Source organism: Brassica rapa, chromosome A09, assembly GCF_000309985.2.
Source record: "Brassica rapa cultivar Chiifu-401-42 chromosome A09, CAAS_Brap_v3.01, whole genome shotgun sequence".
Classification (NCBI taxonomy): domain Eukaryota; kingdom Viridiplantae; phylum Streptophyta; class Magnoliopsida; order Brassicales; family Brassicaceae; genus Brassica; species Brassica rapa.
Window position 1 is genome coordinate 5,666,300 of NC_024803.2, and position 14,352 is coordinate 5,680,651.

At 32.2% G+C, this 14,352-nt stretch overlaps 4 protein-coding genes across 7 annotated transcripts; all 4 read right to left on the reverse strand.

The window, feature by feature from the left end:
• Positions 1 to 51: 51 nt before the first annotated feature.
• On the reverse strand, positions 52 to 4,893 carry LOC103837644 (glutathione S-transferase F14). The gene is made up of 3 exons (XM_009114000.3): positions 2,002 to 4,893; positions 1,850 to 1,898; positions 52 to 788 (listed from the first exon to the last, which is right to left on the reverse strand). Exons 1-3 carry the CDS (start codon positions 2,155 to 2,157, stop codon positions 229 to 231), a joined length of 765 nt encoding a protein of 254 aa, XP_009112248.1. The 5' UTR covers positions 2,158 to 4,893; the 3' UTR covers positions 52 to 228.
• An 813-nt stretch (positions 4,894 to 5,706) lies between these two features.
• LOC103837643 (beta-1,4-mannosyl-glycoprotein 4-beta-N-acetylglucosaminyltransferase) lies at positions 5,707 to 7,470 on the reverse strand. Of its 4 annotated transcripts, none has more exons than XM_009113998.3 (3): positions 7,215 to 7,470; positions 7,069 to 7,108; positions 5,707 to 6,927 (listed from the first exon to the last, which is right to left on the reverse strand). In XM_009113998.3, exon 3 carries the CDS (start codon positions 6,920 to 6,922, stop codon positions 5,831 to 5,833), a length of 1,092 nt encoding a protein of 363 aa, XP_009112246.1. In that variant the 5' UTR covers positions 6,923 to 6,927; positions 7,069 to 7,108; positions 7,215 to 7,470; the 3' UTR covers positions 5,707 to 5,830. The 4 variants fall into 4 exon arrangements, with proteins under 4 accessions (XP_009112246.1, XP_033134139.1, XP_009112247.1 ...); XM_033278248.1 differs by having other exon boundaries at positions 5,707 to 6,939; XM_009113999.3 differs by lacking the exon at positions 7,069 to 7,108 and having other exon boundaries at positions 7,215 to 7,448.
• Positions 7,471 to 8,967: 1,497 nt separating this feature from the next.
• LOC103837642 lies at positions 8,968 to 11,315 on the reverse strand. The gene has a single exon (XM_009113997.3). It carries the CDS (start codon positions 10,379 to 10,381, stop codon positions 9,158 to 9,160), a length of 1,224 nt encoding a protein of 407 aa, XP_009112245.1. The 5' UTR covers positions 10,382 to 11,315; the 3' UTR covers positions 8,968 to 9,157.
• Positions 11,316 to 11,760: 445 nt separating this feature from the next.
• LOC103837641 (serine--glyoxylate aminotransferase) lies at positions 11,761 to 14,200 on the reverse strand. Its single transcript, XM_009113996.3, has 5 exons — positions 13,950 to 14,200; positions 13,154 to 13,674; positions 12,703 to 13,069; positions 12,154 to 12,364; positions 11,761 to 12,082 (listed from the first exon to the last, which is right to left on the reverse strand). Exons 2-5 carry the CDS (start codon positions 13,641 to 13,643, stop codon positions 11,945 to 11,947), a joined length of 1,206 nt encoding a protein of 401 aa, XP_009112244.1. The 5' UTR covers positions 13,644 to 13,674; positions 13,950 to 14,200; the 3' UTR covers positions 11,761 to 11,944.
• Positions 14,201 to 14,352: the final 152 nt, after the last annotated feature.

The following is a 14,352-nucleotide window of genomic DNA, read 5'->3' on the forward strand; positions in this document are numbered from 1 at the left end:
AGATGAATATTTCTTAATTTTAATATATACTAGGTTTTTGCTAAAGTACAATAGTTACAAACTTAAATCACAAGGTGAGTTATTATATTTAATACAATCACATACTAATAAAAACTTACATCACAAGGTGGATTCTTATTAGAAATACAAACACATGATGATATTTTTGGATAAAAAGAAAACACACAAAATGGACCGTACAATGGACCATGAGGATTCACTCTTTACTTAAGTGTTCTCAGTCACCATCGCAGTTTTCTGAGCCAGACCGGTCACCTCTTGACATGGCGAATCTAACTGCATAGGCATACGGCGTTGTTTCATCAACTCAAAGATATGATCACCTTTGACGACTGTTTTTAGCCAAGCGGGTCTCGACTGCATCTTCTCAACCCATGCGGTTACGTTGGGACGTGAATATATCAAGTCTTTCACGCCTTCTTCTTCCATTTTTAACATGTAGTGAATCGGTGGGAGATGATGAAGATCAGCTAACGTGAAGCTTTCTCCGGCTAAATAACAAGACTCGCCTAAACGAGCCTCATAGATGTTTAGGACTTCTGATAGCTTCTCTTTGTTTTCCTGAACCGACGTAAAATCAGTGGCTAACCCTTGATATGGTTTTGTGACGAGTTCTCTGATGAGAGTTGATGCTAAAGGAAGAAACTGATTTGTATCTATTTCCATCCACATGGATACGATTGCTCTCTCTTTGGCATCATTTGGTAATAGGTCTGTTCCAACGTCTTTGTATTGTTCTGCTAGGTAACGTGTGATCGCCTTTGATTCTATATTAAAATTAAAACACGTTAAATCTCTAAATTCGTGTAATAATGAATACTTTTTGGTACTTAAAACATCCATAGTGCATGGCAATCATGATTGAAATCAAAGTGGAAATATTCGAACCATGATCGATCTATTTTTTAAATGAGTCAATCAACTATTGACACACTATAAATTGATTAATCTTCTATAAGTGATTATGTTTCATCTTTTTCCCCACACATACAAAACTTTATATATATATATATATATATATATATAGGGTTATGAACTATTTGTTTTTAGTGAAAAATTTATCATTTTTATTAAATGACATAAAACATACTCCAACTAAATTTTGTTACGCTTTATAATATATCTAAAAAAATTCAACAGGATATATTAACTCAACTAATTATTTTTTTCATTTAATACACTAACTTTAAAATTGTGATCATTTTGATACTCAAATTATGTTTATTTTAGTCAAAATAATGATGTTTCAAACAAAATTTAATAATCTCTCAAAGTCAAGAAATAAATCATAAAAATTCTAATTTCATTTTAAATTTTAGGAATAAAAAGAACTAAATTTTAGATAAAATTTTAAATTTTATAAACTTTAATTTTGAATAAAAATTAAATAAATTAGTATTAAGTTCCAAAAGATAAATTAAATATAATATTGAAAAAAAAGTGAAAACAAAAATTTTATTGTTATGAACAATTTCTTTCATTCCTATAACTTAAAATAAAATCAGAGATTTATAAATTTGATTTTGAATTTGGGAATTTTTTTTTAAATTCGTTTGAAATTTATTAATATTTTGATTAAAATACACATATTGAGTATTAAAATGAGTTTAATTTTAAAGTTAGTGTATTAAAATGAACAAAATAATTAATTGAAGTATTAAATTTGGTATTTAAATAATTTGAGTATAAAAAAATTAACTAAATTTAGTTGGAATATTTTTATAAAAAAGTTCTCTAAAAGTAAAGATGTTAATTCTCAGTGGTCATTCGCCAGTGATCAAATCTAGAATATAAATGAAGTTGTAGGATGTAAAGACGTGATTAATACCAAAAAGTTTAAGATCCCCGTCTTCAAGAACCGGGACTTGACCAAATGGCTGAAGAAGATAGTCATACAAACAAAAATATATGTAGTCATAAATGATAGATTAGAAAATAGCAAAGATACATTCATTTTAAAGAGAGTTTGGAGAGTTGTACGTTGAGATTAGAGAGAAACGTTTTGGTTCTGGCTTCACCAGCAACCCAATCTACGAAGACAAGTTCGAAGTCAAGACTTTTTTCATGGAGACCAAACATAGCTGTCCAATTAGAAAAGATAAAGCCACAGTGGAGCTTCATCTTCTGATCTTCCATGCTGGTTTCTTTGTCAATTCACTTGATATAATGATCCAGCTTGACTATCTCCGTATTTATAGGTACGAGTATTTAGTTTTCATTCATTGACTTTGCAATAAATCAATTCAGATAACCTTTCGGGATCGTAAGAGTTCGTGTATAATTGAAATAAGGTACTAAAGTACCTGTCTCATTGGTTGTGATCATTGAAAGAAGTAAATATAATGTAGTATATATCAACTTGATTAATGATTGAGTTCGTTTGTCATGGCCTCCGTATTTATAGGTACGAGAAACTAATTTCCGTCCATTGACTTGCAAATATATCAATAAGAGGCAACCTTTCGAGATTCTAAGCGGTCGTGCATAATTGAAATTAGTTACCAAGTACCTGTCTTACTAGATGAACCTACGCGCATGCGGGAGATGAGTTTTTATACTAATGTTTGTTCACTAAATGGTTTTACAATTTTGCAACATTACAATCTTTATGATTGTAAAATAAAGAATTCAAATACTGGTCTCTTAAATGTATCACTCCTTTTAATTATTTTTAATATTTCATATGCACTAAAAGAAATTAAGTTTTGTGGCTGACACAAATCACCAAAACCAGATAAACAATATTGACTGCAAAATGACGAAATGAGATTAGGTTTTCAGCTCTCGATTTGTATACTATTGACTTTCCATGGATGATTTCATTTCTTACCTCTATAAAATTGTGTTTTTGTTCTTGTTTATGTTTTATTGATATGATTTTTGTTTCTTTTTAACGTCTTCTATGAATTCAGTAAATTACATAAGTGTCAGTTTAAAAATATGGACATCTATAAAAATTAGTTCAACTTGAGATGCATATCTAAGAAACAAATTGTTGAAGAAAATCACCGGCAAAATATATTCTCAGGTTAGTGTTCAAATCTAATATATCAAACTATTATAGAATTTAAGTGCAAACTCGAAATATAAATGTATGTCTAGTATATATTTTACCAGTTCGGTCTAAAAATCATATAATTCTAGAACAACAAAACAAATTACTTATTTTATTAATCTACGCTTTTGAGGTTTAGTGAGTATACTGATAAATATATATATATATATATAATACTTTACCATTCTCGTATATGTAAACTATGTATAAACTAAAAATTGTTTGGTTTATTAAACGATAAACCAGAAAAATTATAATAAATAGTTTAAATCTCTCATTCTTACAATTATAATACCTAGATAGGTATTATAGAGAAAAAACATTAGACGAATAATTCAATCTCTCATTCTTCGAACAAAATCGAAAGGAAGTAATTGGAATCTTATCATGATATTTCATTAAAAGATTTTTAGGAAGAAATATCAAGACTAAATTATTTAATCTGAATGAAATAATATATATATATATATGTATATATCCCTTATATATTAAAGGAGAAACATTGTAATAAATGCGTTCATACTAAAGTAGACACATGTCACGTATAGAAGCATTGTAATAAATGCGTTCAGACTAAAATGGACACAGGTCACATGTACAGAACTTCTCAGTCAAACTCTACATAATACTTTATTTTTTTTTTTAATATAAAACTCACATGCATGGTTTTTCTTTACGTTATTTTTCCTGTTTACAAATAGACCTGGATAAATTATTCATAAATTTTGATTTGATTTGTTATTCATTTTGATTCGAACAAAAAAATCCGGATATCCGTTACTCTACGAAATAAATTAAATACTAAACTGCAATATTCGTAAAAAAAAAAAACAAATCACAAATATCAATATTTATATGAACGAATATCCAATTTGATCCGTAATATGCATATATATATATATATACATATATTAAAGAATTATATATAAGTTATATATTATAGTTTATATAAATTTTACAATATTTTTATTTTTAAATAATTTTAGTTTAAGAATTTTTTTTTCATGTATTATTTTGAAAATAATGTCATTTAATATTAATTAACAGTATCTTTATATATTTATCAATCATCTTTATATACTTTTACATACACATACATGTGCACATTGACGTAGACATCTTATAACTAAGTATTTACCACAACTGAAATATCTAATTTTTTCGAAGTTAAAATATATTTTTTTTAATGTTTCTTTCATTATCTATCAAATTGTAGTAAAATGATTTGTCTTAATAATTTTATTTTCTTTTTAAAATATTATCGGTTTAGAAACTATAATATGAAACCATTGGTTCGACATCACGACTATCTAAAATTCATAACATAAAAACAAACAAATAATAGTAATATTTGATTATCACAGGAAAAAAAACCAAAAACATCAAACATTTTAACCGAACAAACCAAATAAATATTGATTTAAAATGATAGTTATATTTTAAGAGATTAAAAACAAAAAAAAACAACCCAAAACCAAACTGATATCCAGATTAAACAGATTAATCTCCTTATTAAAAAAATAATGAAACTAATAATCACATTCCACGCAAGGCGCGGATTATTACCTAATGTATATATATAATGCTTCCAATATTAAAAATTACTTCGATTTGAAGACGTGTTTTTCTGGAATTGTAAGGATCAAATAACAAATTAGAAACCACATATTTAAAAAATAATTTGTATATATAAAAGTATATACATTACAGTAAGCATATAAATAAAAACCAATACTTTTTGTTAATTTACAATAATATTTTGGTAAATAAATCAAAACAATCATTTTATTTACTTTATAAAGTATATAACTAAAATTTAGTGATACTGGCATAGATATATATATAGTATATTTTAATGTAAATATTTATTATTGATACTTCCTACTCATATGATTCTATTAATATTTGTATATTTTCTGTAACAAAAATTTAAACCGATAATCACAAAACTTTTAATGTGAGATTTTTCAATACAAAATTTTAAAATTAAAATATTAAAATCTCAATAATTTTCCACTGCAAATTTTGAAATTAACATATTTATATATTTTATATAGTATATAATTTAATTTAAATAATATTAATATATATAATTTGATTATCTACTAATGAGACTTCATATTCATACGATTTATGATCATTTGTATCTTGTTTGAACAAAAAGAGTTAAACCATTGATCAGAAATTTTTTAATGTGAGACTTTTATTATTTTTAGTAATTTATAATCATTTAAAAAATAACATGTAAGAAATATGGTGTAGTTTCCAAAATTTAATCTCATTTAATGGCATTTTTTTTAAGTTTCCCAAAAGTATATCATCTATAAACTTAAAATCGGTAAAATGATCATAATGGATATATGAACAATTAAGCAAATACACAAACATTTCGTACACTATGAACCAAATTACTTTGAATAAGTTTCCAAGTTATATAATGAGTCGGTTGCCTTTTAAACAATGGTGAGTGCAACCTTCACTGTTTCATCGTATTTTGAGTCTCTTATATAAGGTGTGCGGCTTGCTTGCCTCTTCAAAATTCTAACTTTCTCTTTATTATAAGGTGATTGCGTTAAATTCAGTTTTGCTTCTCGCTAGGTCGAAATAAATTGGTACAAGAGTGGGACTGATGATGGTGTAATAACGATCTATTTATTTTTTGTTTTTGGGATTATGTTGGTTTGACGCCAAAAATCTCTTTTTTTTTTACAAGAAACCATTGCTTCTCTATTTGTACTAAGATCCTCACTTTAGCTAAGGCTCTCTGAGACATCCTCCTGGTAGGAGAAAGCGAAAGCGGGCAGCATTCTGAATCAAAAACGCAGGCAGATGTACAGCGGATGTAGAAGGAGGGATGGGTCCGATTTTGCTAATCAAATCTTTGAAGCTGTACTCTTCAGGAAGCATGTCAAAGAGATCATATCCTTTACATATATGTTTCTGTATCCTGGAGTAGTCCAAAAACTCCTTGCGCTTCACTCTATCCGCATGGCTATACCCTTTCATCTTGAAAACGAACTCGCTGAGACGTCTGAAACAGAAGCTGCAATGCCACCCGGCGTCGGACAGTATCAAGTCCGTCTGTCGTGAGTGGCGGTAGTGAGTCCATTTCCTGCTGTATATATGCACAGACGCTCTCCAGCTGCTGTAATCGACCGGGAACTCGAAGGAATACATGTAATCCCTCATCTCCAGATGCATCACATCCGGTATCCCGTCGCACCACTGTAAGAACTTCACGGTGTGAGGGCTGGGGATCTCATCTGCATCCGACATTATCACCGCGTCTCCATCGGATACATTAGCTTCCCTGAGGAGCCAGTTCATAGCCACGCGCTGCTGGCCTTCGAGCAAGAAAGGGTCTTCTTGTTGTTGGTCGTGGTGCAAACGCTTCTTCCCGGGGAAGACTCCGTGCACTATCTTACCCTGGGCGAAGGCGAACCTCTCCTTGTTGGAGTCGAAGAAGAGAGGCTTAGGGATGCCTGTGAAGGTGGTATTGGATTCAAGAATTACGAATTTTGAAACGTATGGTCCTAGCTCCTGCCACCTGAGCTCTAGGAGGTCGAGCTCGTTGCTGAAGATGATGGCGTCGAAGACTCGCCTTGGTTCCGTCCTGGGGGTCCATCCGTGGAGATTGCAGAGGTGGGCCATGGAGACGTTCTCGGCGTAGTAATGAGGGATTCGTCTGAAAGGTGGTGGCGGTTTGTCCCAGAGAGGACGGAGAAGATATGATAAGGTTTGGAGGTTTGTGAGGATACCTAACAAACATGTTGAGGAAACGATAATAACAAGAGTTGGTAATAGAACAAGTTTAGGTGGCGGTTGACGCAACGATCTGATTTTCATTTCTCCTGCATAGAAAACAAGACAATAGCTAAAAAAAACTCTTTATCAACTCTCAACAGACAAGGTTGGGTTCTAGACAAGATACATCAAGTTTAAGTACACAGTCAATGTTCAGTTTTGGGAAAGTAAAGTCAGAATCTGCATACCCTTAAGGAAGATTCCCTTTTTCTTCAGATCAAACAGAAACTAATATGATCAAATTGAAAAAAATAGAATTATTTAAGTGAAACAAGAAACTCGACAGAATCTTGAAATCCACTACATAAGATTAACAGAAGGGAAAGGAAGATACCTTATTCCAGATTTATCGAGGTTTCAGATTTTCATCACAACAAAATTAGCTACGAGATTGAAGTAATTTAGAGGAGAGATGAAGCGGTGATCTATTTAGCTCAATGGATATTTTGGCAAATAAACTTTAGAAGGAATCTGATGGCGTTTCTTGCAGCTCTCACGCTTAAAGACTGTAAAACGACAACTCAACACTCCCAACCTGCGCCACAGATAATATGGTAAATTTAATATATTATTCAAAATGAGAAACTAATAATAGGACAACTCTAACACTGGTCTGCTTTTTTCTTCTTCCTTTTATGAAACTTCTCAGAATACCATTAGTTTAACATTTTCCAAGATAATATTTTGGTAAAAATTAAACGTAAAATTTAAAAGGAAAAAATGAAAGAAAAAAGAATCTTTAAACGTAAATTTCAATGCGGCCAGAAAGGTAAATTCCAAATCAACTTCATTTATTCTTTAATTTTATTATTAACTACTTTGGATTTAAAAATATTTCGAAAATCTATACTATTATTTGCAATTTTACTTTTGTGAATTAAAATTTACGGTGGTTAATATGGTTTATACACTTAATAAATATTAAATAATTAAATTTTTATTAAATAATTGTTTATAAATTAATATATATATAATGGCCAAAAATTAAAGACATGTTTAAAATTAATATTAATTCCTATATATATTATGTTGTTATCCAAATTTTTTTAATAATATAAATTAAAATTAAGAAATAGAAAAATGTATAAACACTAATTAAGTAAAATAATCAAATTTTGTAATTTTTTATAATGAATTAATGGTAGATATAGTACTAAATATTTGTAACATGATTAGATAATCTTTTTGATAGTTAAATTTAATTTTTTTGACACTGCTCCAAAATTAAATATATAAAAAAGAGTCAGAAAATAGATCCACAATTTTTGTGTTCATATACACATAGTAATCAATGATGTTTCTGTTTCGTCAAAAAAAAAAATAATCATGTTTCTGTTTATGTACTACAAATGCAGTTGTGATGTCTGTCTTAAAACTTCTCGTTTAATTCAGCTACCTTATCCTACCTTTTCGTATGCGGTTTTTGCTTCCTTTGTTTTCTTTGTTAGATTATTTTGTTTTAATTGAATCTTCTTTAGATTTCTCGTTTGATCTATTGCAAATCTGAATCTAGATGATGTTGATGATTATCAACTATGTTTCTCTCTAAAAATTGTGTACTGTAAGAATGAAGTCTTCTTCTAGGTCTAAAATAAAAATATACTTAAATGGCTTTCAAGAACTTACAACTTTTGTTTTAAGATAAATTTACACAAAAGGTGACTTGAACATATTCTATCAAGTTTTTCTATGTCATTCTTCTCTCTTGATACACCATGTGAACAAGGACAATACATCATGTAGATCCATCAGCGAAACTTTCGCATCACGGTCTGAAATTATCTCGTGCATATGGATGGGGTTATGTTTGGGTTATGTTTGGCTTATCATGTAAGCAGCTCCAAAAATAAAAACTCTTAATCAGAACACTGAAAGAAACACAATTTGACTGTCACCAAAGAAGCGTTAGATTTGCCAAAACTTTTCAAGCAACACAGTTGGAAAGGCGTGAGGTCTAATTAGATTCTATCAAAAATAATAATAGGTTTCTGAAATCTTATTTCTCTGTTTTTCTTCTGAAGGCAATTCAACGTTTCTTTTTCTTAACCAACAGAAAAATGCTTGATATAAACATTTTGATATTTTTGAAATGAGAATGGCTTAAACAAAGTTTCTTCTTTACTATAAAAATAATAATGAGATAATATACCGTTGTCCCTGTCTTACTATTATGATTTAGATTATTGAGTAGCAAAACCGACAAGCTTGATCAGATATAGAAACATAATGGGAATATATAGTCATCGATAACAGAAAGAAATAAGGTTTTGAAAATTTTCACTTCTTTTTCTTCTTCTTCTTGGATGCTTTTTGTCCACTAGACCCACCACAAACAATAGAACACTCGATGCCACAAATGTTACCAAAACATGAAAACAATCCATTATCACCTCCTTTCTTCTTCCTCCCACCCTGCTTTGGAAGAGGAGCTACAATCATCTGTTGATTTCGTGGGACAGTTTCATTGGGCTTGTAACTTGATTTAGGTTTGAAGTTGGAGCTTGTTTTGTAGTCAGAACTTGGTTGATAACTTGAACCAACGTCTAAAACGACCGGTAAATTCGCTTGCCACCTCTCTAGCTTAGAACGGAGACCCTCAACGCTTCGTTCGCCAACGCTTATCACAGTACTCTCTGCATCTCTCCCTGTCAAAGCCTTCTCTTTTGCTATTTGAGCGGCAACCACTGAGGCTGAAGGTCCCAAATCAGACTCTGTAATTACAACCGGCCTCGACCTCGACCTCATTGGTGTCCCATATTCAATACTGTTCCTTTTGGGAGTAAATGCATTCGTGTTCCTTGGCCTCATCGGTGTCCCATGCACGATATGTTTTGTTTGCCTCGACATTGTATTTGGCGTTTTTCTTTGTGGCTCATACACAACCATCTGAGAGTCAGATGAAAACTCATCTTTCTCAAAACCTGAGTTCGTAGTAGAACTCACACGGGTGGTTTGTTGTTGTGTCACCTTCTTCCTTGGTGATTCCACCATTGAGCTTGTATCACTTTTGGACCGTCGAAGCCCTACAGGTTTTGAAGTTATGTTTGTCTTGTGGAACATCAAATCTTCTTCGAACAAAAGAGGCATGCTTTGGCCCGAGTTATCGATGAGCCCAACGGCAATGTTTAGGAGGCCGTGAGGGCGGCCTGACGCACGAAGAACCTCAAGGGTAACGAATCTCATACCGGAAGAAGGGTTCACGAGATCGCTGATCAACGTTTGTACCGTTCCAACATGAATATCTTTGAACCAATGCAATGCATAGATTTCTATAACAACTATTGATGTCCCATCGTAGAGTGCTTCCTCATCTAGGCGAAACACAAACTTGTCATTCCATGTGGGGCTTGTTCCACCCGTATTGTCTACCCGAGTCGTTAGTTTACGCTCGGGGTCAATCCAAGCTACCGCATATGTTTTCATACACCGTGCCACCGGCGCCAATTCTTGGGCCGATATAATATTCATCTCCAAAATTTGACAAGGCGCAAGAAAAGACATTTTTTCCTTGGTAAAACTATATCTGTAAAACCAAAGGAAATGGAAAAGATGAAATTTATTATTTCGGTGGATGCAAAGACAGATCCGTCGTCGTCCTTGGAGGGGACGACGAAGGAAAGCAATGCATAAGGTGAAAATGGAAAAGCAAATATTTGACAAAGGCACCCAAAAATAATGATAAGCAAAAAAAGACTTTTTTTCCTTTTTGTTTATTAATTTTTTTGTTTTAGTTTTGTTATTTTTGAACACCGAATCAATTGGGTCACTTTCCGTTGACTACTATTTTTTCATTAATCTTCTTGCGATATTTTTAGATTTCTATTCTATTATCTTTTGAGGTTTATGGTATTTTCATTGCTACTTTCTGATTATTTATAATGTTAAAAACTTATTTGAGAAGTTTTCTTCCGATTGAAAAATAGTTGATGGGGTTTATCACTAAAAATGATCAAATATTTTAAAACATTCATCATCACATATGCATTGCTTAAAACTCTTATAATCGATTTATAAGCATATAAAACTAATTTATAAAATTTTATACATTGCTTTATCAGTCTTATAACTGGTTTATAGAGCTTTATAAATATTTGCATACTTTCACAAATGATTAATAAAACTTAACTGTGATTTTATAAGCTTTTATAGTTCATGCTACTTGTTGGGGTAAGATAATGTAGGATTATTTGTGATATTATGGAAACATAAAGTAAAACAATAAAGCAAAAAGTATAAATGAAAGATATTGTTTTATTGATCAATATGATATGAGTACAACATATTATTTCTTAAATCAAGGAGAAGAAGAATAACCTATCATTATTTTCTAGGAAGTAGGAGGAAAGTATGATGCGAAAGCCAAAAATCGTGTAAGCATGAAAAAACAGTTGGCGTCCTATTCTAAATAGAAAAATTGACTTCATGAATTAATTATCTTCAACATTACTTAAAACATAATATAAATTAAAAATATTTGGCAATAGAAATATAAGACACAAGTTTTCTTATATCACTATTGCCAAATCAAACAATTTAAGATTTCTAAGTTATATTAAGTTTAATATTCTAAGTTATGTTAAATTTAAGGTAGTGTAGAAGATAACTAATTTAGGATTTATAAATTAGTTTTATAAAATAATGTATAAAGATTTATAAATTAGTTTTAAAGGCTTATAATTAGATTATGAGAATTTTAAACAATGCTTAAGTGATAATAAAAGTGTTAAACAGTTTAATGGTTTTTACTGATAGAACATCTCAACTATTTTTTAAAATGACTGCCTCTGGACTTCTTTGCACCAAATGGGTGTGAAAGAACTCAAACGGAGGGAGTGGTCGAGTTTGGATTCACTAACAGCGTATCCACTAAAGTGAACGTATTGAAATAAAGTTATTTGTGAATAAGAAATACATATGACCCTTTTTTTAATAAGTTTGTTGGAAATAATTGCACATAAAAGATAGATAATTTAGTAATATATAAAAGAAGTGGAGAAAAGAGAAAACAAAGAGTTTTGTTATACATTGAGAGAGAGAAGAAATACAGAGAAACAGGAATATGAATTAGATCCTAGAAGGAATGAGAGGGATGTGGTGCTGAAGATAAGTAGAAGCAGCTGCAACTCCACTTCCCAATACAATCGGGTACCCAACATCCTTTAGTATCATCTCCACTCCAGCCAAACACCCAAGAAGTTGCAACTGCGTGTTAACAGGTACTGTGATTAGAGTATGATCATATTAATCAAAAACTGTATTACAAACAAACGTACCTCATTAAGGTTTCCAAGGTGCCCAATTCTGAAAACCTTTCCAGCCACTTTGTTGAGACCAAGACCAAGACTTAGGTTGTACCTCTTCCACGCCCTTTTCACAATCTCCGTACTGTCTATATTCGGTGGCACAACGACTGCTGTCACTGTGTTACTTATCCACTCCTCCTTCTGTGTACAGTTTTTCAGGCCCCACGCTTCCACCGCCAGCCTATGTATACATGATCATATTAACAAACAAACTTTTAGTTGTGGCTCAATTAGCGTATTAAAAGTCTCTTGTTTGAGATTATTTCACACCGTAATCAGAGATCATATAACTTCTACTATATATAAGTTATATAGGCCTCTCCACTTACTTCCAAATGGCTTCGAATCGGAAATCCATTAGATATTCAAAATCATTGGAATTTTGAAGGAGAACTAAAGTAAATCCATAATGGTACACCGTACACTTAATATTAAAAGCAAACCAAATGCATTTTTTTTTTTAAAACGGTTGCTGTTTAAATTGTATTGATATGGTTACAAAGCTATAAACTTAATTACCTGGTGGCCTTTCCCAAACGAGCGTGACGGGCAATGACATTATCAAGTCCTTCCTCAAAGATAAGATCAAGGGCAGCTCTAAGGCCGTATAGGAGTTGAATGGAAGGTGTGTATGGCCAATATGTTCCGAGCTTGTAAAACTTGAGATAGTCATTCCAATCAAAGAAGACTTTGAGAGATTTTGAAGTTTTGGTTGCTTCCAAGGCTTTTGGACTGGCGCACACAATCCCAAGGCCTGTTGGCAGAGATAAGGCTTTTTGCGAGCCAGTCAAGGCCACGTCCACTCCCCATTCATCCATTCGAAAATCAAGCGCACATATGGACGAGACACCGTCCACAAGAAGCAAAGCCGGGTGCTTGTAGTGATCTGTGTGTATGCCCGTATAAAGCTGTGTAAGTGAATAATAACAGAGAAAGAAAAACAAAGAAATGGTTGTGACAAATTAATAACCGAGGATGGTTCGGACAGCAGAGATGTCATTGGTGACTCCAGTGGCGGTCTCATTGTGGACAATGCAAATGGCTTTGATGGTATGATTTTGGTCTTGTGAGAGCTTTGCGGCCAGGACTTGGAGATTAGCACCCTGTCCCCATTCACTCTCAACCACATCAACATTGAAATTTAGCCTCTTCTGCTGGTCAATCCAAAGCAGGCTAAACTGTCCGATCAGAAACGAGACGATCCTGTCTCCAGGAGATAGCGTGTTAGTCAAGGCACTCTCCCAAGCACCAGTCCCGGTCGTGGGAAACATAAATGGTGTCCCAGATGTTGTCTTGAATATCTTCTTCACGTCCTCCAACAATGTTTTCGTAAGTGCCGGGATTGCTGGTGAGCGGTAATCCTCGTTGTTTCGGTTCATCGCCCGGATTACCTGTTCCGGTATGTTCACTGGTCCTGGTACAAACAGATGGTGTCTCCCTGGTCCATTCATATAATCCATTTTTTCCTAACCTTGTTTCTCCTTCTCCCCACTACAAAATAAATTTTACAAATTTTTTTGAAACTTACCTAATCCCCAAACATAGGAAAGAGCTAAAACATGACCATGATGTGATATGTATGTATTACTTCTACGATCAACTCAAATAAGCAATAACAGAAACATATATTACTATTTCATAAACCAACAAATATGTGTGATCGATTCAGAGAGTTATGAGACCATATATATATACGTAATAGAGTAACAAGCGGAGAAGTCGAAGTCGTAAACTCTGCCAAAATCAAAAAGGAGAAAGAAGTTAACCTCTGAATAAGGCTGAAGCTCCTGAGGGCCTTTTCTTCTCAGACCTCTTTAATATATCGTCCTTTTATATATATATTTTGTAACGTCATTTGCATGTTTTAAAGTATTTTATTTTGTTATTTGGTTTATCCCAATCACGTAGCGTCGCTTATTGGACTCTCTAGACGCGTGGCGGATAAGAGCAAGGAGAAAAATCTTTTGAGGTTAGGTACGTATGGTTCACATGTATTTGTAATACTTTGCATATTTGCTCTTCTACTCTTTATCATTTTATAGTTCTTGCTTATTTTTGACAAAAAAAAATATTTCTTGCTTATTTAGTGTATCTCTAGAATAATTGTGAGATGGTGGGTGGGGTGGGCTTTGACCTATGACAAAAGTTGGGGGATAAAACAAAAGGATG